This window comes from Alligator mississippiensis, chromosome 5 (genome assembly GCF_030867095.1).
Source record: "Alligator mississippiensis isolate rAllMis1 chromosome 5, rAllMis1, whole genome shotgun sequence".
NCBI classification, from domain to species: Eukaryota; Metazoa; Chordata; order Crocodylia; family Alligatoridae; genus Alligator; species Alligator mississippiensis.
In genome coordinates, this window is record NC_081828.1 from 3682600 (window position 1) to 3708427 (window position 25828).

At 49.0% G+C, this 25828-nt stretch overlaps 1 protein-coding gene across 4 annotated transcripts in view; it reads right to left on the minus strand.

The window, feature by feature from the left end:
- LOC106739540 (fatty-acid amide hydrolase 1-like) overlaps positions 1-25477 on the minus strand; it is a 28380-nt gene extending 2903 nt beyond the window's left edge. Inside the window, exons 1-12 of one of the 4 annotated variants that reach the window (XM_059727798.1) lie at positions 25213-25477; positions 23274-23387; positions 19790-19933; positions 18852-18985; positions 17517-17723; positions 16703-16743; positions 11774-11898; positions 10689-10814; positions 8107-8204; positions 5667-5766; positions 3447-3487; positions 562-601 (exon numbers count right to left, since the gene is read on the minus strand). In XM_059727798.1, the coding sequence (XP_059583781.1) occupies positions 562-601; positions 3447-3487; positions 5667-5766; positions 8107-8204; positions 10689-10814; positions 11774-11898; positions 16703-16743; positions 17517-17723; positions 18852-18985; positions 19790-19933; positions 23274-23387; positions 25213-25404 (1362 nt within the window). In that variant the 5' untranslated portion in view covers positions 25405-25477. Of the gene's footprint in view, positions 1-561; positions 602-3446; positions 3488-5666; positions 5767-8106; positions 8205-10688; positions 10815-11773; positions 11899-16702; positions 16744-17516; positions 17724-18851; positions 18986-19789; positions 19934-21094; positions 21159-23273; positions 23388-23580; positions 24016-25212 lie in introns of those variants that run through there. The other 3 variants (XM_059727797.1, XM_059727799.1, XM_059727800.1) reach the window with 3 other exon arrangements.
- Positions 25478-25828: the final 351 nt, after the last annotated feature.

Sequence of the window (25828 nt, forward strand, 5' to 3'; positions counted from 1 at the left end):
TGGTGCCCAGAATTGCACGCAGTACTCCAACTGCGGTCTGACCAGCACCCGATAGAGGGGAAGTATCACCTCCTTGGACCTATTCATCATGCATCTGCTGATGCACGATAAAGTGCCATTGGCTTTTCTGATGGCTTCGTCACACTGCCGGCTCATGTTCATCTTGGAGTCCACTAGGACTCCCAGATCCCTTTCCACCTCTGTGCCACCCAGCAGGTCATTCCCTAGGCTGTAGGTGTGCTGGACAAAAAAAAAAAAGTGTGATCCATCAATTTTGTTCTTCAACTGTTTCTGAAGAATCCCTCTTCCATTTAAAGGGCCCTTAGGGAACCTCACCCACCCAATTCAGTTTCCAGAAAGTAGTTTCAGCCCTACCAAAACCTATTAGCTAAACCAAAATATGCTGCACTCTGTCTATACTGCACCTTTGACTACCATGTATTTAGGACCTGCCCACACCCGTTGGTAGCCCTCCTACTGATTTCAGTTGTTGCTGCATAAGGCCCATATCAAGCCAAAGTTACCGAGAGACATCAATCGATATTCTGGCTGGTACATTACCTCAATCTCACTATGAAGTGCCCAGACTTCCTTCACAGACCTAAACATTCAAAAAGAAAAGCAAAGGAAGCCAAAATAGTTCATCCATTTTGCATTCTCATGCACACGCTCTCTCTCTCTCCCAAAGGGCAACCCCAGGAGACCCCCAACAAGACGGGGTCAGATGACCCACAGTTGTCTGAAAGCTACCTTAGCTTTCCCACCTCCATCAGTGCACCCATCAGAGATCATGGAGTCTTTCACCCATTGATCTTGTTGTCAAGTCCTGGAACCGGCTACCCAGGGAGGTTGGGAAATCTCCATTCTTGAACATTTTTAAGAACAGGTTGGACAGACACTCATCTGGGCTGGTTTAGTCAGGGCTGATCCTGCCTGGAGCAGGGGAATGGTCTAGATATGATCTCCTGAGGGCTTTGCCAGCCCTGTTTTCCTGTGATTTTTATGATTTTAAGGAGATCAGAGGCTTCTTCATCATGCCTGGTTCAAACACCAAATTCATGGCTGACTCCCGTAATGTCTCCATTTACCCAGGCAGACAGAGTGCTTGCTGTCCTTGAGAAACTAACTGTTTCTAGCAAAACTCTGAATATTGAGAAATCCCACTCTGATGACTAAACTCACTAAGCGGAAGTCTAAGATGCAGTTACAAAGACAGGACCATGCACAGAATATGTATTTCTTCTCCTGGGAAATGAGGGGGATGGACCCATTCAAATGCCTGAGACAGACAAGAAATGAGCTAGGAAATCAATTAACATGGGAAGGCAGGCGCCAGGGGACTCTCCCAGTTCTACAGAAGAGGCTACTACAACCTCTCCAAAACCCTCTGGAAGATGTAGCAGATACAGAATGAGGTGCTTTGCTTTAGGAGAGGGTTGGGTCCCCAGAAAAAAACCCATTTCTCCAGTGCTCCAGTCTGCACTGGCTTCCAATAGCTTTCTGGGTGTAATTCAAGGTGCTGGTCTTGACCTATAAGCCCTAAATGGCCTGGGTCCTATATCCCTAAGCGTGACGGCGGCATGCCGCTGTCACGGGCGCAGGAAGGGCATGGAGAGGATTGGGGGGCAGCAGCACCTTCTCAAGAAAGCCCCGGGCTGAGCTACTCACCCTTGGGAGGGACGGCGGCATCGGAGCCAGGACCACAGCAGCAGCCGCAGCCGCAGCCGCCATTACGGCCACGTGAGCCGGTGCTACGCCGGCTGTTTAAACAGCTGTTCCCGGCAAGGGGAGCAGCTGCACCAATGGTGGCAGCTGCAGTGGCAGGCGTGGGGAGTTTAAAAACCCCAGCAAACCCTGCGGTGAGGGCAACCAGAGAGGGAGAGAGAAGGTGTGCAGCACATCGCTGCTGCTGCGGCTTCCCTGGAGCCAGAGTCTCAGGCAGGCAACTCGGCGTCAACCCAGCAGCTGAGGGAAGAGCCGGAAACTCTGGCAGGGGCAGAAGGAGTGGTCCCCAGGGGTTGCCGGGACCAGGGCAGTGATCCGGGAAGCCTCCCCATCCCGGAGGAATATTATTTCTGAGATCAGGGGAGAGGAGAGAGAAATAACCTGAGCTAGCAGCCGGGTCAGTCAGAGTCTAAGGCGGGCTGACTGAAGACGACCGTTGGCCTCGGACCCTACGGTTGGGAGTGCCTGCCAGCAAGAAGGTCTGCAGGTAACAGCAGACAACCATCTCATCAGCCAGTGACCGGTTGGCGAGTGGACAGGGTGTAGGGGTGGCGGATCCCCATGGAACACCGGAGGACCTCAACTGTGAGTACCCCACGTCAGGTAAGCCCCTCTAGTAGAAGATCTCCACTGAACCCCTACTTCGAATCACCTATAACATCAAAGTCGTGGCAGGCGGGACGAGGGGGAGGGGCTACCGGTTGAAGGGCGGTACCGGACATGAGGCCCGCCGACGTCATACTAAGGAACTGTCTCCTCCCTTATGCACCATCACGATACCTAAGGTCAGCCTAGAGAGACCTCCCACAAACACCATGAATGGGCAAGTTCACTTTGGGAGGTTATCCTCAGTAGCCATACCTCAAACCTGGAACTTCCTTCCCCTTGAGTCTTGCCATAGCGCAAGTCTGGATATCTTTCATGAGTGCTATAAGGCCTTCCTATTTGAGCAGGAATTTAGCAGGAGGGGTTCAGTGTTGGGATATTGCCCTGGGAACAGTTTTATTCCTTAATGTATAATCGCTTATAATCACTTTTTCATTGCACACAGCACTACACCTTATTCGGGGAGGGCAGCATAGACCCAAATCAACCACTAATCCACTGAGAAGAGTATTTCTTCACAAGACTAGGACTTGTTTGTCAAATCTCCTGTGGCGGCAAGCTTGGAAGTTTTGTTGGCATGGCTAGGAGTTGGGTTTCTTCTGAGGAACCAATTGAATGCGTCTACATGTGCAAGTAAGGTGCAAAAATAAACTCTGGTGCACACTGCGCCAGAGTTTAATGCTCCTGGGCGCTGCGTTTGAATGCGTGCTGGGGAGTGCAGCACGGTAAGCTGGGTTGGAACAGATCTGGCTCAACGTGCTGTGGAGGGGCTGGCTGGGCCACGAGGATGCTCCAGTCAGCTGGGTCAGCATCTACACATACATTACTTACAAGTACTATCCTACGGCAGAGTTTGTTAGTTTACTGTGGCCTAAGAAGGCCGCACGTGAAGACGCTGAAACATTTACTGCAGCGTTAACTAGTCAGCTCCGCAGTAAATGTCTCATGCAGACACACCCACTTAGTAGCAGCTTCCCTTGGTGTGTGCTGGTTTGATTATTATTTTAAGTAACAAAAGCCTGATTTACATATATAATGTTATGGTGTTAATTGTTAAACCCCAAATGTCAAGCTGTGCCCTTATACATTTACTCAGCCCTCCTGGAGTTACTCACCTGGTCACCAGGTTTCCCAATATTTTTGATAACCGAGGTATCTAAGAAGAAGAAAAAAAGGAGGACATGAAACATGAACATTTGTATGTTTAATTCATTTATTGAACATCTCAGATGAATCTGGCTAAACCAAATATGAATTATGGATGGGGCAGGTTGCCTACTGGTGTGAGCAGGGGATGGGAGTCAGGACTCCTGGGTTCTGTTGTCAGCCTAGGGAGACAATGTCATTTCCAGCTTGTTGGAAGGGTTAGGATCCCTTGATTTCTTTTCTGGTTATGTTACCTTGGAAAGAACACCCCTACTCCATTGCTCTCACTGATTGTCTGCCAGGTCCATTTGAACCGGATGTTCTTTGGGACAGTGACTTTCAGAGTCCTGTGTCCAGTTTTGGGTCCCCCACTACAGAAAGGATGTGGACACACTGGAGAGAGTGCAGCAAAGGGAATCGAAAAGGTTAGGGGGCTGGGACACACGACTTGTGAGGAGAGGCTGAGGGAACTGGGCTAGTCTGCAGAAGAGAAGATGGAGGGGGATTGAATAGCAGCCTTCACCTCCCTGCAGGGGGGCTGCAAAGAGGATGGAGCTGGACTGCTCTCAGTGGGGGCAGATGGCAGGACAAGGAGCAATGGGCTCAAGCTGCAGCAAGGGAAGTTGAGGTTGGCTATTGGGAAAAAAAACTCTCTGACTAGGAGGGTGGTGAAGCACTGGAACAGGTTACCCAGAGAGGTGGTGGAGTGTGTATCCTTGGAGGTTTTAAACAAAGCCAGCTCAACAAAAGCTTGACTGGAATGATCTAGTTGGGGCTGGTCCTGCTTGGTCCATGTTGGAGCAGGGGGTTGGACTAGATGTGACCTCCTGAGCTCCCTTCCCACCCTCACTTTCTATGATTCTATTCTTTTTTATGAAGTGTCTTTACAGAACTACCAGGCTGGGGTCTAGATGTGTTACAGCAACACACCCAGCCTACAAGGGGCTGTGACTATGGCGAAACTTTAGCAAAGATGGGCCGAGTGCTGCTCGAAACCTCAAATGGCATGAATTTAATTTGGTGTCATTGCAAATACAACAAATAAGATTAAAAGGACATTCCTCCCTTGTCCTCCCCAAGTTGTTGAACTGATTTCTTTCCAGGCATGTGATTAACCATGCACTGGGAGAAATATGGCCTTGCATATTCAGCCAACTCTGTTGAGGGACAAAAAACACTCGCCCACAAAGTTATTGGTATTTGTTCCCACCCCTCCGTCAGCCCATTTCTACATTATTCTACCTACTTCAGAGACAAGTGTTTCATGTAGCACTAGGTATGGGTTGTGTTTAAGTAGAAGAAAGTGCCTTACTCCCCCTATTTGAGAGAGGTGAACCCATTTTTCTACTCAAAGTAGACTAGAGGTGGCCATGACTCTTTGTGTATCTCATGCAGACACAAGGTGAGTCCTAAGTTCTCCTAGAGACTGACAGACAAAAATCCCTGGCATTGGCTTAGTGGAATGACTTCCTCTCTCACCTGATGGAAAAAAAACTCAGCTGGAAATCAGTCAAGCTCAAAAGTGAACCAACCATGTATGGAATATAGTTACTATTCCCTTGCCTGTGAAAGGCAATCAAAAAATTAGCTTTTCCTTTTGTCTTTTAACTCTGTTCTTCCCTTTGTATGATATTTATCTCAGGAGCTCTTTGAATGAGAACTGAGTCAGAGAGGACACACGCAGCACAGACAGAAGTTACAGAAGACATTACACTTTGAAACACCTTATTGTGATACCTCATCCAGGGAGGGGTCAGATTTTCACCCAGCGCACCATTTTTGAAGCTGCCTGTAGCTGTGCGCTTGTGTTTGGTCACAGTAATAAATTGTTTTCTGTGGCCAGATTGGGTGAAAATTGTCACTTCTGTCTATGCCCAATAGAGCACTTCTTCTGGTTGACAATCACTGCCTGATAGTGATGGTGCTGAATTTATGCCAGTAGTAAGATGCCTTTGAGCTGTAAAAAAAGAGGATGTCTATGCAGTGCAATACTGTGCCACATGAAGCGGTAGGTGAGAATCAGGGGATATCTGCCCAGATGGAGCGCAGTGCTAACATGGCTATCCTGCTCCAAAAGCCCAAGCTAGCCCACGGCATCCAGCCAGGAAGACAGCCCCTGAGTCATCCTCTCAGTACTCAGGTTAGTCACCAGCCAGCTAAGAAGTCAATGCAGGTTAAACACATCTTACTATTGGTCCGGTGATCCAGGATATGAATTTTTTAAACCAATCAGGCATCTTGGTCATCAGGAGAAACTGTCTGGCATAAGGTTCCTTCAACTCCCCTTTGCTGAAAGAGAACAGTGCACTTGTTGAAGCAGGCAGTAGCTACCACCTCAGCTCTTTCACTAGCTGCCTCTTGGAAGGGTATAGTAAAGGATCACGTTTCTCAGCTGAGCTCTCTAGGTGTCTCAAGGTCACTGGGCTACCTGAGTCTAGCAGCCCCCTGGGCAGGACGGCCCACCTAAGTCAAGGGCACACAGGATAGGGATATCCAGCATCACATCTGTCTGACTTCAAATCCTCTGCCCAAATAACTGAGTGCCCACTGACAGCTGTATCAGTGGTATTTCGCCCCTCTGCTGCCAGGGTGGGACATTTCATCTGCTTTATCACTGAGCCTCTTCTCCAGCCTCTTAACACCAGGACGTTCTCCCTTGGAAAGCAGTAGCTCCAGATACTCAAACCTATTTGGTTCCAACAGGAATTTGTGCCTGGATACGTAACATCCCTGAACCAATCAACTGAGCCACGGTCCAACTCAAATTAACCTGCTGGTGTTCTGGGCTAGGGACAGGCATTACACACAGACTGGTTGAAGTGATCAGAGACTGGTTTAAACCTGCAACAGAACATAAGTTCAGTGTTGTGGTTTTATTAGCCCACCTGCAGGTTTGCAGCCCTGTCAGAGATTGGGAGACTGAAAAGCTTTGTATCATCAACAGATGCATGCACTGCACACCCCACCTTTGCCTCAGAGTGCAGCCAGTGCGGGAAAAGCCTGAGATGGTGCAGGCCACGGTGGGGGTTTACACCTCTCCCTAACCAGAGGTCCTGTCAGGGCCTGGCCACGTGCCTCCCCACCCCCCAGCTCAGCACTGGGGAAGGGAAGGGAGGGCTACTCTAGCACCCCCCAACTTCTAGCCTGATCCACTGCAAGCATGTGCCTGCATTTCTTCAGTCCACAGGGGATGTCTGTATGTTATAAGCTGGTTCAGCCTAGACAGGTTAGACTAACCTGAAAAGATTCATAGATTCATAGATGTTAGGGTCGGAAGGGACCTCAATAGATCATCGAGTCCGACCCCCTGCATAAGCAGGAAAGAGTGCTGGGTCTAGATGATCCCAGCTAGATACTCATCTAACCTCCTCTTGAAGACCCCTGCTGCCACCCAGCAGGTCATTCCCTAGGCTGTAGGTGTGCTGGACATTTTTCCTCCCTAGGTGCAGCACTTTGCATTTCTCCTTGTTGAACTGCATCCTGTTGTTTTCTGCCCACTTGTCCAACCTATCCAGGTCTGCCTGCAGCTGTTCCCTGCCCTCCGGCGTGTCCACTTCTCCCCATAGCTTTGTGTCATCTGCAAACCTGGACAGAGTACACTTCACTCCCTCGTCCAAGTCACTGATGAAGACAATAAAGAGTATCGGTCCAAGGACCAAGCCCTGCGGGACCCCACTGCCCACACCATTCCAGGTTGAGACCGACCCATCCACCACGACTCTTTGGGTGCGACCCTCTAGCCAATTCGCCACCCACCGAACTGTGTAGTCATCCACATCACAGCCTCTTAGCTTGTTCACCAGTATGGGGTGGGATACCGTATCGAAGGCCTTCCTGAAGTTTAAGTATACGACATCCACCCCCTCTCCTGTGTCCAGGCGTTTCGTAACCTGGTCATAGAAAGAGACTAGATTGGTCAGGCACGATCTGCCCGCCACAAACCCGTGCTGGTTTCCCCTCAGCATAATTTGTCCTGCCGGGCTCTCACAAATGTGAGCCTTGATAATTTTTTCAAAGACTTTACCAAGGATGGAGGTGAGACTGACTGGCCTATAGTTGCCTGGGTCCTCCTTCCTCCCCTTCTTGAAAATGGGGACCACGTTAGCCCTTTTCCAGTCCTCCGGGACTTGGCCCGTGTGCCACGAGCGTTCGAATATTTCCGCCAGTGGCTCTGCAATGATTGAATCAATTCAGGCTCAGGCTTTTTGAATGTCTGTCCCTAGCCCTGGAGGTGCTCATTTTTGGTGGTTGCCAGCCACCATCACCACATTCTTGGAGCTGCTCACAACCCCATGAGCTGATCCTTCCCTCACAAACAGGAAACAGAGGCAAAAAGAAATTCATTGCCTTGCCTAGTGGGGCTAGCACTTGCCTAATGGTGCTAGCACTCCACTCAGGTTCACCACATACCAATCCAGCACTTGAATTCATGGGCTGCCCCTTCCCTGCCCCTCCCAACTTTGTCATTTGGCCTTGACCCACAGAATGTCCTTTATCCCTGTTTATATTGAACTAAACATAGGAAAAATATTGCCTACTCACATCTTATATGCCTGAGCACTTACTTAGAGATAGATGTGTGCATGTGCACACACACAAACACACACACTTGCTGAAGGTTGTACTTACAAGTTGTCCACATATGTGGAACTTCCATCTGCAAACAATCCCGTTAGGCAAACATTAAAGAAAAAGTCCTCTGAGAAGTGGGGTTTGAAAGGCACCAGCTAAAAAAGCAAACAAGGGGAAAGGCAGTGAGTCTAGAGATAAGAGCACCATGAGCCGCACAGAACAGAGACGAACAAATGCAAATGATCAAAGGCTCATGTCTCTTGCTATTAGTCCAGCTGGCTGCTGCAGCCTGGGATGGTATCAGGGTTTGAGAGTGTGAAAGGCTGGCAGATACTGCTTGGGCGGGCCAGTGAGTTTTTTACTTAAAATGTAGACTTTTGACGGAAGTTAACTAAGCACTTCTAGGTTTGAATGGCTTGTTTACACCCAGCATTTGAAAAACAGGGATAGGAACCATTTCCAAAGCTAATTACTCAGCACTGCACAGTTGTCAGCTTGAGTCCACAGACATTTTAGATCTGGATACAGTGGTATTGATTTCCACCAGAGAGCCTAGGCCATCATAAAAACAGGTGTACAGGCATCAAGTGATCCATGCACCCTGTGCTGTTGTTAGAAAGCACATTGGAAGCAAGACCGGGAACAAGAGTTCTGATGTCATACGTGAGTATTTTCGTATGCAATCTCCCACACATTGGGGAAATGAGCAGGGTTTGAAAGAAATTCCTCTAAAGTCACAAGGGGTTTGCTGGGAAAGAGGATCTGTTCAGCAGTTCAAGTTTGTTTTTTGGGGTTTTATTGTTTCCTCTGGAATTCTGTCACTGTAATACAACCTTCTCCGTGGGGAAATTAAAAGAAAAAAATATTTAGCACATACTATTCTTTTAAACTCAACTCTTCCAAACGAGTTGAGTTTACATGACTCGTGAGGAGAGGCCAAGGGAACTGGGCTTATTTAGTCTGTAGGAGAGAAGACTGCAGGGGATTGAATAGCAGCCTTCAGCTCCCTGCAGGGGGGCTGCAAAGAGGATGGAGCTGGACTGTTCACAGTGGGGGCAGACGACAGGACAAGGAGCAATGGGCTCAAGCTGCAGCAAGGGAAGTTGAGGTTGGATATTAGGGAAAACTGTCTCATGAGGAGGGTAGTAAAACACTGAAACAGGCTGCCCAGAGAGGTGGGGGAGTCTCCATCCTTGGAGGTTTTCAACACCCGGGTAGACAAAGCCTCGGCTGGGATGATCTAGTTGGGGCTGGTCCTGCTTGGAGCAGGGGGTTGTCACTAGATGTGACGTCCTGAGCTCCCTTCCAGCCCTCATTGTCTATCATTCTGTGAAAAGGCACTAGAGGGTTTTAAGAAAGTTCTGTTTTTCAGTGACCGCACACACCCCCACAAGGATCTTGGAGTCATTATTGATGCCACGATGAACATGGGCCGACAGTGTGGGGATGCAATCAGGAAGGCCAACCGCACCTTGTCGTGCATCCACAGATGCATCTCGAGCAGGTCCAAGGAGGTGATCCTCCCCCTCTACGCGACACTGGTCAGGCCGCAGCTGGAGTACTGCGTCCAGCTCTGGGCGCCGCACTTCAGGAGGGATGTGGACAGCATGGAGAGGGTCCAGAGGAGGCCACCCACATGATCAGGGGTCAGCAGGGCAGGCCCTACGAGGAGAGACTGAGGGACCTGAACCTGTTCAGCCTCCACAAGAGAAGGCTGAGAGGGGATCTAGTGGCCATTTACAAACTAGTCAGGGGGGACCAGCAGGCATTGGGGGAGTCCCTGTTCCCCCCAGCACTCCTGGGAGTGACTAGAAATACCGGTCACAAGCTGGCAGAGGGTAGATTCAGACTAGACATCAGGAGGCGCTACTTCACTGTCAGGGCGGCTAGGATCTGGAACCAACTTCCAAGGGAAGTGGTGCTGGCTCTTACCCTGGGGGTCTTTAAGAGGAGGTTAGACGAACACCTCCCTGGGGTCATTTAACCCCATTGCTCTTTCCTGCCCATGGCAGGGGTCGGACTTGATGATCTGCTCAGGTCCCTTCCGACCCTACCAACTGTGAAACAACTATGAAACTATGAAACACACCCCCACCCACGAGATGCACAAGTTAATAGACAAATCTGTTGATATAAAAGTGATAATTTCACTGAGGTACTTACAGAATGAACCTATGGGGTTTGTCCATGTTACAGCTTCCAGTCCAACTGCAACATTTTAAAGCATATGTGTTTGCTTTAGTATTAATAGCAGCAAAGCCTCATGGACTTCATCACAGGCTGACCTTGCAGTTATGTGCCATGGGTTGGCACGTATGAGTATGGTCTGACTCTGTTGTAAATTCAAGGGGTGTCCACATGGTTCAGTCACACCTCTATGCACCCTGTCAAGGAGGTTCTAAAAGCCTGCTTAAATGTAAATGGCAAGTTTCCCATGGATGCCAAGATGGCACACGAGACATTGAATGCTGAGCAGTAACACCTCGTTGCCTCCTTGTGCCATTCATCTTTGTCTTGTCTAAGACCAAAAAGTCTTTAGACCAAGAAGTCTTTTACAGCACCAAGCACCATAGGGGTCCTGTTGCATGACTGATGCTCATGTGCCCTCTCCCAGACAGTGCCATATTTCCAAGGATTACCGTATGGCCGGCGTCCTCTAGAAGCTTCTTGGTCTCCAGAACTGCACGTCTCATGGAAGGAGTGGCCAATGTTAAACTATCTGTATCGTAATACCCTATGCGGAGAGGCCTTGAACTGGCATACACCTGGGGTGGAAGAAAGGGAGTCATTTGTGGTGTCAGGAACCAAAGAAAGGCTTTCAAAACTGGCAGGAACAGTCATTTCTAATGTCTCAATACTGGGAATGTAATACACTTAGCAAAATCAACCCAATAGGTTCCCCTTGTTGCTTTGAAAAGCAGAGAATTCACAGCCAGGGGTGCATTGAGTATAAAAAGGAACTCAGAGCTTAAGGCAAAAGATTGGCAGAGCCTTATGGTCAAAGGCTCAAGCAACTAAGTCCTTCTCTGTGGGCATGTCTACATGTGCACTTACTGCACAGTAAATTCCTGTGCAATAAATGGTTTTTAGCCTGGCGTCTACAAATGTAGGTGTTACAGCACAGTAATGCTGTGTGTGCATTGACTTGGGAGTAAAGTTACTGCAAGTCAGTCCATACAAACAGGGTTACTGCACAGTAAGGCATCTGCACGTGCCTTGCTGCTCAGTAAGTACTTGGGAGTAAATTTGCTACCTGCATAATGCAGGTAGCAAATTTACTCCTGAGTCAGTGTAAGTCACCATACTTACTGAGCAGTATGGGCATGCACATGCAGACGTGCACCTGTACTGCACAGTGATTTTCAGTTACTGTGCAGTAACCTAAGTTACTACACAGGAACGATGCACATGTAGACACACCCTGTGTGTCTCACTTTCGAAACTGGAAAAACAGGGAGGATAATACCACGTGATCTTGCATACAACACCCCCCTTTTTCCCAAGTGTAGCTGCTGGAAACTGGAGTGCGTGCTATGAGTGAGGAAATATGGTAATGGCAGTTTCTGTATACAAGGAAATACAGTATTACCCTCAGGGAGGTTGCAAAGCTTAGTTTGCTCCCATGTTATCATTCTGTACTCAAAGGTGTAGAATAATAGCTGCTCATCAGTGGTACACTCCTGGACCCCTTCTTCCCTCTACAGAGATCTTTTTGGGACTTTACCTCCTCCTTGAAGGGCATTGGAGGCACAGAAGAATCTAGGCGGAATAAGTCATCACACAGGAGTGCCCTCATGAACAGAGCCAGGCTGTCCACATCCCGTGCCATGGGCCCGATTGCTGGTATTGCTGAAATAAATCAAGAGACCATTTGTGCAGACAAGCATCAGGTCCCCACGAACCTCCAAAGGGAGAAAACTATGTGGGGGCTGTTGGGCAGAAGCACACCCATGGTCTATTCTATCCTATTTGCGACAGTGGCTAGTACCAGCTACTTCAGAACAGGCCGGCCACTCTGGGATAGCCCCCGTCCAGGGAATCATCTTTCTGATGCTCTTTATTCTGAGGTTTACTGGTGCCCTGAAGCATGAGGATTTCTTTTCCTTCTTCCCTCAGTCCTTGCAGCGACTCTGGATGTTTTCATCATACAAAGTAGTGTAGGAGAAACCCAAGAGCTCTGCATTATTTTCCCATTTGATTTGCAAATGAGAAAGATTCCTGAGCTGTACAGAATGTTCCTTCAATGGGGTTAAAAAGCTGGAAGGAGTCTTTGTTATACATGAAGAAATCCCATGATTTCACTCTATGTTAAGGAGCAGTATATGTCTTCCACCGTTAAGGCGGGGGTGGAGGAGGGGAACACGAGGCATTGTGGGTCAGGATCCAGGGGGGGCCAGGGGAAAAGGACTTGGTTGTGGGGGTCTACTACAGGTCTCCTCATCAGGATCAAGAGCTAGACGTTATATTCTCCGGGCAGCTAGCAGATGCCACACAAGCGAGGGAGGCAGTGGTCATGGGAGATCTAAACCACCCAGATATCTGCTGGGAGGAGCAGACAGCCAAAACAAGCCACTCATGGAGGTTCTTACACTGTGTGCAGGACCTCCACCTATCCCAGGTGGTGTCCAGTCCCACCAGAGGTAACGCCTTGCTTGACCTGGTCTTAGCAACAGGGGGTGATCTCATGGGGAACATGCGAGTTCATGGTAGCCTGGGAGATAGTGACTATCACTTGGTTGAGTTCACTATCCAGTGAAGGGTGGGTAACTAGTGGGGCTAAGGTGCTGGACTTCAGAAGGGCCAACTTTAGTAAGGCTAGTTAGTGAAGGGATGCAACTCAAGAACATAGAGCAAATGGGGGTCCAGGAGGGTTGGAGGTATCTCAAGGGAGTGATCCTTGGGGCTCAAAAGAAGTCTATCCCATTACGTAGGAAGGGAGGTAAGGGAGCAAAAAAGCCCCCTTGGCTGAACAGGGAACTCCAGGAGAGTCTGGGGGCAAAGAAAGAGATGTATAGGCAATGGAAGCAGGGAGCAGCCACCAAAGAGGAATCTCTCTCTCTGGCATGCTATTGGAGGAATCTAATACTCATTTTGTTTCTTCTGCCAAAGGCTTTGTGGTCTCTTTCAGGAGATCAAAAGAAGAACCTGGCAACACAGAGCCAAAGAGCTTCCTTTGGTATCCTCTCTAAAAGTGATCTTGGATGTATTTGGGTTGGGCTTGGGAATTGCAGGGAATTGGTCAGACAGGCCAAGGCGGGGCTTGACCTGAGGCTGGCTTCAACAATCAAGGACAACAGAAAGTCCTTCTTCAGGTATATAGCGGGCAAAAGGAAAGCTCAGCACAACATAGGGCCCCTACAGGACAAATCAGGAAAGTTGGTGGTTGACGTGAGGAAAAAGCAGAGCTCTTCAATGAGTTCTTCGCTTCAGTATTTCTACGTACCGACCAAGCCAATCCCCCCACCTCGATCATTGATGGATGTCCACATGGCACCAGTCTACCTACAGTTAGTTCTGAAATAGTTAAGGAGTTCCTGAAGGAGCTGGATGGGTACAAGTCAGCAGGCCCGGATGACCTCCATCCATGGCTGCTGAAAGAATTGGCCAGTGTCATAGCTGAGCCATTGGCACAACTGTTCAAGTGCTCGTGGTGCTCCAGCCAGGTCCCTGAGGACTGGAGAAGGGCCAATGTGGTGCCCATTTTCAAGAACGAGAGAAGGGATGAGCCAGGTAACTTCAGGCCAGTCAGTCTTACCTCTATTCCTGGGAAAATGCTAGAGAAAATAATCAAAGAACACATTTGTGCAGACCCAGCAAGGGAAACAATGCTGAGGGGAAACCAGCATGGGTTTTGTCACAGGTAGATCCTGCCTGACAAACCTTGTAGCCTTCTATGACCAGGTCACATACTGCCTGGACATGGGAGCCAAGGCTGATGTCATCTTCCTGGACTTTAGGAAGGCCTTCGACACACTTTTGCACCCTATCCTCATTGGGAAGCTAGCAGACTGCAGAGTGGATGCCTACATGGTCAGGTGGGTAGCCAACTGGCTTAGGGACCGCACCAGAGAGTGGTGGTGGATGGTTCCTTCTCAGCCTGGAGGGAGGTGGGAAGTGGGGTCCTGCAGGGTTCAGTCCTCGGACCGATGTTATTTAATATCTTCATCAGCGATTTGGACGAGGGTGTGGAGAGCATTAATAAAGATAAATGTAAGGTACTCCACCTGGGAAGGAGGAACCCCCAGCACATCTATAGGTTGGGAAGTGTCCTTCTCAGCAGCTCGGAGGCAGAGAGGGATCTTGGAGTCATAACTGACTCCAAGGTGAACATGAGCCGGCAGTGTAATGAGGCCATTAACAAGGCCAATCGCACCTTGCCTTGCATTAGCAGGTGCATGACTAATAGATCAAAGGAGGTGATGCTCCCCCTCTATGCGGCACAGGTCAGGACACAGTTGGAGTACTGCGTCCAGTTTTGGGCACCGCAGTTCAAGAGGGACACGAGAAATCTGGAGAGGGTCCAGAGGAGGCCACTCACATGATTAGTGGCCTTCATGATAGACCTTACGGGGGGAGGTTGAGAGAGCTGAATCTCTTCAGCCTCCACAAGGGATGGCTGAGGGGAGATCTTGTGGCTGCCTATAAATTTATTAGGGGAGGTCAACGGGGAATAGGGGAAGCGCTGTTTACTAAGGTGCCCCAGGGAGTGACTAGGAACAACGGGTGTGAACTATTTGAGAGTGGATTTAGGTTAGATATTAGGATGAACTTTTTCACAGTAAGTGTGGCCGGGATCTGGAATGGGCTTCCAAGAGAGGTGGTGCTATCACCTAGCTTGGAGGTCTTCAAGAGGAGGCTAGATAGTCACCTAGGTGGGGTCATCTGACCTCGGTCCTCTTTCCTGCCAGGGGCAGGGGGTCGGACACGATGATCCATTGTGGTCCCTTCCGACTCTACAATCTATGAATCTATGATCTATGATCAGATGAGAATTCCAGAAAGAGGTGGACTTAGCTCCAGCCCCACGACCAATTCTATTGCAAGGAGACAAGCCCCACAGCTGGGCCTGGGAAAGGGACATGAAGCCGGTGCTGGTTAAGGTAAGTGGAGGATTAGGGAAAGAGAAGAGGCAACTCTTCAGGACACCTTCAGATGTGTCTATGGCTCTTGCAAGTAGTTCAGATCTGTTCTCCTGGAAGAATAGCTTTTAGGCTTACCCAGATCTGGTGTTTTATACTGACTTGACTTTTGCTAGAACAAACCAATGGTAAAAACAGCAGAACACCTTTCCCTGAGGGTCACAGGCCAAGGTTTCCCTTTGTATAGACAGAGTGTACAAGGCAAAATGACTCAATCCAAGCCAATGTGGGTATTACTCTTCAGATGAGACTCATGCTATGTAGTTGGGTACTCACCACCCAAGCATGCAAGAGTATGTCTACACTGCTCCCTGGCTTCAAGCACGCTAAACCCAAAATGAGTAGGCCGTACATCTGGGAGCATGAACAAGTTGAATGCTCTTGAACCAGGCCAAGGGGAAGTGGGTAATATCTCACAGACACCAGCTGTGTAGAACCAGAAGGGCCACACTTGCAGACTAGTGCTCAAATAACTGCTAACCTAAGCAAACTATGTTTGTGATGGGCACAGTAGCTGTTGCTCTAAAACGGGTGTACACTTCTCAGCAAAAAAACCCCAGTTGTAAGATGGAAATATCCATGTGTCTTTGGATTGGAGTTTTCCATTTTTGTCTCCATAGGCATGCTGCCAACACATCACTTCCAGTAGCCTAACAAAGAGACATACTCGCTGTCAGGGTGAACCTGGTCACATGGCTATGGTAGCAAGTACTGGGCAGAGGACCAAGGGTAGAGGTCCGAGACCTTCTGCTTTCTGAGACCTGCTGGGTCCCACTTCCCCATACATCATTAGCATGGTCAACCAAGCCCAAGCCAAATACATCCAAGATCGCTTTTAGAGAGGATACCAAAGGAAGCTCTCTGGCTCTGGCTTGCCAGGCTCTTCTTTTGATCTCCTGAAAGAGACCACAAAGCCTTTGGCAGAAGAAACAGGGGTCCGGATAGTCTTCCTAATTGGGGGGTGGCAAGCACAGCTATGCAAGGCCTTAAATGCCTTTTTACCAACGCTCGGAGTATGGGGAACAAACAGGAGGAACTCAGGCATCAAATTTAGGTGTGATTAGTCAAAGCGTATTAATGCACGTGTAGATGCGACCTGGCACTAACTTTAGTGCGGGGTCTGCCCAGGTGACTAGGGGCACATGGCAGGGCTGCAGGGACTTGGCACTAACTTTAGTGCCAAGTCTCTGCACGTGTATACACCTGCCAAAAATTGTTTAATGCACGTTAGCTTAATGCACATTAAAATTAAACGCATGTGTAGATGTGCCCATTTCCTGGCATTGTCCCCCTCCTTTTCCTGTGGTAGGCTAGGCTGCTATATCTTGTGGTTGTGTCAGGGTTGACTGTGTAGTGTCACTACTAGGTTAGACAGTGGATTTGTATGGGATGGTTTGGATAGGGATGATCATGCCTCAGGCAGGGGTTGGACTACATGACCTTCAGAGGTCTCTTCCAGCCCTACTTTTCTATGATTCTAGTTTTCAGGAGACCATTGGTGGTAAAAATCCTACCTGATTTTTGCCCCCGAAGAATGGCAACCATTCCTTTCTGGCTGTGGAAAGAACACAGAAGCACAAACAGCAGAAGAAAGATTGCTTTTAACAGGGAAGGGTGGTTGTGAGTAAGACTGACAACAAATGGGACATTTGCCCTTCCTTGGCACATGCTACAAACACGCAGACTAGAATGTGTGTTCTAGCTTGCAATAACCCCAAAATAAACAGAGATCCTGAGATTATAGGGAAAAATAATTCAGGCCTGGTTGAAAAAGATTTAGGTAGCAAAAACTAAAGCCAAAGTTCTCGCAGTCCCAAGCCAGGACATTTTTCCCAAAAACATTCTTATCTGGGACTGAAATGTCCTAGGTTGAAGTCCCTGGCATATGAAAAAAAGACTGAACGTTAAAGCTTTCAGCTGGGAACTTGCAAAGAGGCCCAAGGGAAAACTAGTTATTCATCTTCTACAGTAATAGAAGTGGTCTTCCTAATGCCTTTGGTTTCCTTTGGAAATGCAAACCTCTGCTTGCATAGGGACACATGGGGTGAAGGGAACTGCACTGGAAGAGAGTTTTGCCTGGGTCCCTTTTTTTAGTTGGGGGAAAAAGAGACCTTTGAGTTGCAGAAAGCTCGTCTATAAAAGACTAGCATGAAAATATCCTTAAAGATGTTCTCACTGAACGTGCTGGCATTGTCAGGCTGCTACCAGGCATGGATACTTCCTACCCATGGGTTAATTCCTGACCCTCTCACTGAGATTTCACTTTAGAGTGATCTTCATTGAAGCCCAGGTTGCTGCCAGGGCAAAGGACCAAGGTGTCTGGGGTACCTGAGTCTGGACCCAGTGGGTTTAAATGCACAGATCCCACAAAAAGCAGCTGGGACTCGAAGACTCCCTCCTATATCAGTCCCAATGCCCAGGATGGATCCTCCACTCCCGATCAGGGCCCCTTCTCCACCGCTGGAACCACCAGGCGATCTGGTGTGGTTCAGAGGGTTCGCTGTAGGCCCAAAGATGACGTTACTGCAGTCATAGCTAGAATGAGAAAGAAGCTTCAGTGTTTACGTACCTCGTGATCTGGTCTGGAGACCAGTGAAGTCCAAAGGAGCCTTTAGTCAGGTCCTTGGTATAGGGCTGAGAAATTTCTGCAGTGTAGTATTTTTTACTTGAGATTTGTCAAAAAGGCATATGTTGTGCAAGCAGAAGCTGTTTGTCATTAAGTCTTTTTTTCCCCAGTTTTTTACTGGGGGGGGGAGGCCTTAAAATGGGAAAAATATTGTATTTACTTGCATGCCACGTGTACCTTTTCCCCCCCAAAAATGTGCCTTCCAAAATGTAGGTGCTTGTCTTAAGCAAGGAAGCAAATTTCTGCACTTAATGATGCATAGGGATGCTATAATGCCTGCTGGGACTGGCTCTCTTTGCCTGGCGTGGGAGGGGAGGGGTGGCGTGCACTGTTCAGCATCATTGTTCATTTTAACCCTTTCACAGCTGCTGCCAAATTGGCAGTAGCTTTTAGCCAGGCAGCTCTGCCCAGGATTTAGCCATGTGGTCAGGATCCCCCGTGGTCAGGATTTAGCCATGACACAAGAAAAATCTTTGTATTTCATTCAGCCTTCCCAAAACACAGTGCATATCTAATTTGAGGGCACATGGCATGCAAGGAGATATGGTAATAGTAGAGTGAATAACATCTCCTTTATTTGATTGAAATTAGAGTACCTTCACAGCTGGAATCGTCGCTGGTAGAGCAGGGGCGGGCGATTATTTTGGGCAGAGGACCACTTACTGAGTTTTGGCAAGCCATCGAGGGCCGCGTGACAGGCAGCCCAGGGCAGATAAATATTAAGTTTCTAAATTTTGTAGGGGCCCCGCGGGCTGGATAGAATGACCAGGCAGGCTGCATGTGGCCCCTGGGCCACGTTTTGCCCACCCCTGTGGTAGAGAAATAGGGGAAATTGGAGGGGGAAAAGAAATAGCTGACCCCACCCATTACGGTTTCAGTGACATTTGGAATGTTTTCAAGATGTGTCCTTAGCAGCTCTTAGGAAACTTTTTAACTGATTAAAAATCTAGGTCAAAATAATCCTGGCCCAAAAGTCGGCAGAAGATATTTGCTTTGCCCATGAAAACTGGATCCATTCGAAAGTTGTTCCAATTTACCTCAGCAAGCCCTGAGGTACGTTGCTCTTCGCAAAGGGAATGGCGCCCTGTCTCTTCAAGACCTGGACCACCACGCTGTCCTCGGCAGCAGGACGATTGAGGTTCTTCAGAAACCCCATTGTGGAATCATGTCCCTGAAAAGCAGAAAGCAGACACAGGTAGCCGGGCCCGATTTGAAACCTCCTTCATGCCTCAAGAGCAACGATTGGCACCATGTACTCATAGGAGCTAGTTCTGTGGTGTGGTTTTAATGAAATGTGAATTGGGATATTTTCACAGTACAAGCTCTACATAACGACTCCCCACCCGCAATGGGACCAGAAGAAAAGCTCGTTAAAGGAGAACCTTCAGTATAAAAGCGAGAACCAATTTGCTGCATCATAACAATGCGAAAAGAAATCCTTCTCTGCTGTTGGGATTGTTCAAATGGGGGTTGGTGATGAATGGGGTTGGCTATGATGCGGTTGGACTGTGTTAATAAGCACTGAGTAAACGGATATGCCTATGGAGACAACCTGTCACATAGGTTGTGCAAGTCCAAGAAAGGTATTGTAACTGGCTTGGCTAGGCACGTGACAATGTGAAAATTGGCTATATTCCCACTTGCTGGGATACTGCAAACAGGAATATTGTGACCTGGACATAGCTCTGTCCTTAGGATACCACTTTCTGAGTCATGCCGTTCACATGCCTGCAGTCTGGTTCTTAACGAGAAGGGAACTTTTTGACAGAGAGACTGTTTCATGAGCATGACCTGCCCTAGGGAAACTGTCAGGAAGACTTCTCTTAACCACTGTGATCCTCATATAGGTCAAAAGCGGGGATTACCACTGAGATTTGAAACCATGAAGATCTAAAGATGATACCAATCCATCTCAATGTCCAAACTGACTGATCTCCTCTGAGAATTTCAGCCACAAAAGCGATGCGTGCTATACCTTGCACTCAATGGAATCCTTCACGCTGACCGGGATCCCGTACAACAAGCCCTTCTTCTCCTGCTTCTTCACTTCCTGAAGCTGAGACTCGCACTCCTGGAGAAAGTCAGTCAGACAGTTGATGTCCTTGTTCACTTGAAAGGCCTTTGAAAAGATGACAAAGCCCGTCAGGAGGGGGATAGAGGTTGGAGGCGGAAGCCAGCTGAATTTTGAAGCTGGTTTCCTCTGAGCAAGAAACACAGTAAAATCTGGTTGATTTGCGGCTCTAAGGGCACTAGTAGTAATGCCTAACTACCCAATTATAAGATGATGCAGAGTTTTTGGTTGTAGCCATGCTGGTCTAAGAACATAAGCAGGCAAGTTTCTTTGAGTATCTTTTATTAGACCAACTGAGTAGCTTGAAAAAAGTTCTTTGCAAGCTTTTGGGTGTAATTACCCTTCTCCAGGAATAGGGAAGACTCCCTATGAAGGGTTATTGCGCCCGAAAGCTTACAAAGAGCTTTTTCCCAACTATTTTGTTGGCCTAATAAAAGATACCACATCTACCCAAAGAACCTTGCCTGCCAAGATGATGTAGACAAACTCTTGATGAGGTTGCTTTCTATAGAAATGATATGATGATGGAGTAAAATAATTAGTCAAAGGTTTTTGCTCTGCACTTGTGGCCAAAAGAGAAGATACTTCTGTAAAACTGACTGCTTGATTGTCTGCTAGAAGAGCCCAGAAAAGCTGAAGAATATCTAATGCTTTGTGGGCACCATTTGGCTTGAAGATGCATGGCAGAAACTTATAGTTTCCTAGTTGGTAAGGGCGGAAGGGACCTGAGCAGATCATCAAGTCTTACCCCGTGCCATGGTAGGAAAGGATGTTGGGGTCAAACAACCCCGGCAAGGTGTCTGTCTAGCCTCCTTTTGAAGACCCCCAGGGTAGGAGCGAGCACCACTTCCCTTGGAAGTTGGTTCCAGATCCTAGCTGCCCTGACCGTGAAGTAGCGCCTCCTGATGTCTAGTCTGAATTTGCTCTCCGTCAACTTATGGCCGTTATTCCTTGTTACTCCCAGTAGTGCTCGGGGGAACAGGGACTCTCCCATAGCCTGCTGGTCCCCCCTGGTAAGTTTATAGATGGCCATGAGATCCCCTCTCAGCCTTCTCTTGTGGAGGCTGAACAGATTCAGGTCCCGTGGCCTCCCCTTGTAGGGCCTGCCCTGCTGCCCCCGGATCATGCGGGTGGCCTCCTCTGGACCCTCTCCGTGCTGTCCACATCCCTCCTGAAGTGCGGTGCCCAGAACTGGATGCAGTACTCCACCTGCGGCCTGACCAGTGTCGCGTAGAGGGGGAGGATCTCCTCCTTGGACCTGCTCGTGATGCATCTGTGGATCCATGACAAGGTGCGGTTAGCCTTCCTGACTGTGTCCCTACATGGTGGCCCATGTTCATTTTGGAGTCTATAACGACTCCAAGATCCTTTTCTGCCTCTGCACTGATGAGAAGGGAGTTCTCCAGCCTGTAGGTGTCCTCCCTGGTGATAGACCCTCCCTTCCATCGGGTGTATGCCTCCCTTTTAGTTTTGAGACGTTCCTGGATGCTTTTGGTGAGCCATGGGGGCTTTTGAGCACTCTTTCCCCCATTGATCCATGTTGGGATTGCTACCATTCGGACTTGGAGGATCGTCTCCTTCAGGAACAACCACTCGTCTTGAACTCTCAACTCCCCACCCCTCCAGGACCTCAGTGCCTCCCTGACTAGTCTCCTTAGCTCAATGAAATCCGCCCTTCTGAAGTCCAGGGCTGCGGCCTTACTGCAGGCCTTTGCCACTCTGTGCTGGATGGTGAATTCCAATAGGCAATGATCGCTATCGCCCAGGTAGTCGAGCACCCACAGTCCCCTCACCCGGTCGTCGCCTGTGGTCATAGAAGGCTACCAGGTTGGTCTGGTGACTAATTAGCAGGAGCAAACGCCACTGTGATTTAGTCTGGGAGCCCATGTAGCAAGACTAATATCGCTTTAACAGCTGACAAATTAGCCAAATTGTTCTGTGTACAAATCACAGGACTCTGGCAGGGATTAAATACATTGGCAGACCACAGTGTCCTGAGTTATGCTAGTGAGTGATTAACCAGATTTCACTGTAGTGCCAAATTCCCCAGGTTTTTGGGACAGGTTTACTGAGGACAATTTTCCCCCTAACTATGCCAAAAGGTCACAAGGGAAAGAACATTGGGCCACATCGCAAATTATATAAAATGATGCATCTCAGAAGAGCTATGAAGTGTTGCACCGGCTGGTGTGGCACAGACCAGGAGTTTGCTTTTGATAAGATTCTTGAGAATCTCATTTTATAATCATCGTAATGAATCAGCTATTGACTATTTTAGCTATATGGTTTTAATACAGTAAATCTATTCAGCCTTGAGTGTCTCCCAGCCCTTTTTCAATGCTCTTTTATTCTCTTTCCCTCCCTCTTGATCATGGAGGACAATGAAAAGACAAAAAACCCAAAGTGCTTTACATCTCCATAAAATACTGCTCACTTAACCCAGATAACTCATACCCATATGACTCATGGATACGGATGTCAAGGTGAGGTCTCACTGGTGATTTCACTGAGGGTGAAGTTACACGTTACACTTCGACATGCTAAATCTGTGTAATGTTAGCCAGTGTTAAAGTTAGCACATGCTGTGAGCAGTTGCACATTAGAAGTTAATACCATTTCTTTCCTGCATCGCTCTGACTTGCCACTACCGAGCTGGTGAGCAGCCAGGATGCCTGGGTCTTATCCCTGCTATGGGTGGTGGGGTGCTGGGAGTAGTGCAACCTGGGATGCCAGAGAATTGCAATTTGCTTGTTTTACCTCCTTGGAGCACATTTAAGTTACCCTCACAGAAGCTACGTCGCACAGCCCAGAGTTAACCCTCTCTTGAAGTGGTGTAAGTTTGAGGGGTTCAGAAGGCACTTAGCATGAGCTTTAACATGTGATCGCTCATCTTATAAGTGCCCTTAGCATGGTCTGAGTCTATATGCAAACCCACAGGTATGGTTTGCTGACCTTTGTTTCTCCCAAGCTGCTGAAGGCTCCCCAGCAGTTTCTGTAGCAGGGAGTAATGAACAACTATGCAAGTCCTAACAAGCCAGGAGTCAGATTGTGAAGAGGCTAAGGACACACCACATCAGGAAAGGAGCATCATGACCTCAGGGGAGTAGGAATTGTCATATAGCACAAGTAGAAATCCCCCACCCAACAAGGATTCTTAATTCTGTAGGCAGAAACATTACAACTCCCTCTCTTTGGGGCCACCTTGAATTTGGGGTAACCCAAAGCATTCACTCTGTTGGACTTTAGACAATGTAGGGGGCTTTGGGAATTGGCTCTGTTTGCAGTGAAGAGCATCCTCCTTTTAGACACCTGTCCCTCCCTCCCCCTGACCCTCAAGTCAGGTATAACATGGGGGACAACCAGCCTTGCAAATACATGCATTTCTCACCTTGTCCAGGTAGGTGTAAAGGACATGTTCTGGAGGAAGAGACCCGTTCCTGAGTTCCTCAGAGAGCTCCACGAGAGGGAGAGAGAGGATGCGATCAGCTTCTACCCCAGGATTCTGAGGGAGGGAGGGAGGGAGGAGAAAACACAGGAGCTGGACTTTATGGTCAAAGAAATACCGTACAACAGCACAGAGGTTTGAAAGAGCTGCTGTGTTCCACCCCAGAAGCATCTGCATTTCAGCAGCAGGTGAAACAATCCTTCTGTGTTGCCCCAGTTAAATACACGTGCAATAAAGACAACCTACATACCACCCCTGAGGTTGGCCTGGACCATCCTGGAGGCCAGGATACAACATCCCTATTAAATGAGGTTTGGCTGGACCATCCTAGAGGCCAGGGGTGCCCAACTTGTGGCACTTGAGCCAGAAGGGACACAGGTAGCCTTGGTGCAGACAATTGGGGAGAGGACAGGCAGCACAGGGGTAGATGGGGCAGAAAGCAGAGCAGCAGATCAGATGGGGGAGAGGATGAATGGCATTTAGGGAGGGTTGAAGGGCTAATCGGTGGCACGCCTGCCAGAACAGTTGATCTCCTCTGCTGTATGCTTTCCTTATCTATTATGCCAGTTTGCATTGATTGTGTCTGCATCGGGCTGTTCTTGAATACGTTCCAGCTGTTCTGATGTCTCCGGTACCTTCCCCAGGACTTTAGACCTGCAGGTTTCTAACTCCTCCTACCCACGGCATGCCTTCTGGCTCCCACAATGGGCTGGGTTCTTTCCAGCTTGATTCCGTGATAGCAACCTGAATGTGTAGGGTCAAAGGCAGTGAAGAAACATGCAGTAGGTGCCAAGAAAACAAGCCATGAAGTTTGCATGGTTCATCCTTTACCAGTTGCCCCAGGAATCACCTCTTCCCTTACGATTCCAGAGAAGCTCTGGAGAATTCAGTAGGGACCCAGATCCCTTTTCATAGGATCATAGAGAAGTGGGGCTGGAAGGGACCTCCAGAGGTCATCTAGTCCAACCCCCTGCCATCAGGCAGGATCATCTCTATCCAAACCATCCCATACAATCCATAATCTAAACTCTACATAAGACTGCCCTCAACCCTGACACAACACAGACCTGCCACCCTAACCTGGCACAGGTAAAGCTGGGGGACCACAGCAACCCCTTTTACCAGAGATAATGATAATAATAATCAGACTTGTTGCAAAAGTCTTTATCATATCTGTGGTATCCATGTCTTTAAATAGTTCATCCTCAATTGATAACGTTGCCAGTCCCATATATCTGCAATATTAAAACTTTTTTTTTTTTTGCACCTCTCTGGACAGGCTGCTTCAGTGCTTTACTGTCCTCTTGGTGAGAGAGTTTTTCCTAATATCCAACCTCAACTTCCCTTGCTGCAGCTGGAGCCCATTGCTCCTTGTCCTGTCTTCTGCCCCCACTGAGACCAGCCCAGCTCCATCCTCTTTGTAACCCCCCTGCAGGGAGGTGAAGGCTGCTATTCAATCCCGCTCGGTCGTCTCTTCTCCGGACTAAATCAGCCCAGTTCCCTCAGCCTCTCCTCCCCAGTCATGCCCCCGAGTCCACAAACCATTATCATTGCCCTCCGCTGGACTCTCTCCAATGTGTCCACATCCTTTCTGTAGTGGGGGCCTACAGCTGGACACCGGACTCCAGATGTGTCCTCCCCAGTGCTGAATAGAGGGGAAGAATCACTGCCCTTGATCCACTGGCAATGCCCCCACAGCTGTGTGTAGCTGCACCCCAAATATTGTGTGACCCCCTTAAAAGGCTCTCACAGCCCCCCAGGGGACAGAATCACCGGACTAAGGGAAGGGTCATCTCCAGCCCATTGGGAGAGGGTGCAGGGTGCTGGGCAGCCTGTGGTCTCTCCTGGGGGGGTTCATGGCAGCCCTGCTGGGGGCACCTACCTGCTCCCTAAATGTCAAGGCAGCCTTCTGCATCCGCTCCAGCCTCTGCTCTCTCTTCCTCCTGGCTTCTTCCACCTGCTTCCAGAGCGCTGCTCTCCTCTTCCAGCGCAGCAGCCAGATGGTGACCACCAAGCAGCACAGCACCGCAGTGCCCAGGTAGGGATTGAGCCACGTCTCTCCGGGGAAAGGCATCTTGCTCCCACAGAGAGCACCAGGCCTGGGTACTGGACCTGTCCCTGCCGCTTCCCAGCCCTGGATCACGAGGCAGGGAGCCCGCAGGAGGGATCTTGGAGCCTCTCCAAGGCACAGGTGAAATGCTGCCATCCACAGGGGGATGGAGGCATCTCTCTGCCTCTGCAAAAGCCTCCAGATCCTCTTTAATTCCTCCTCAGTGCCATCCTTTGGAAGCCCCCGGCCTCTCCCCCCACCCCAGATTGCCTGCACACTGCGAGGTCTTGCAGACAGGGGTAGAGATGGCTTGCAAAGAGGCTTCTCAAAGGCACTGCTCTTCCCAGGTAGAAGCTGGCAAGCCCCTGGTGCTTCTTTGCAGAGGGGCTCTGCTGCTCGACCCGACCCCCAGCACCTTGTCAGCTGCTCCTAAGCGCTACGGAGGACT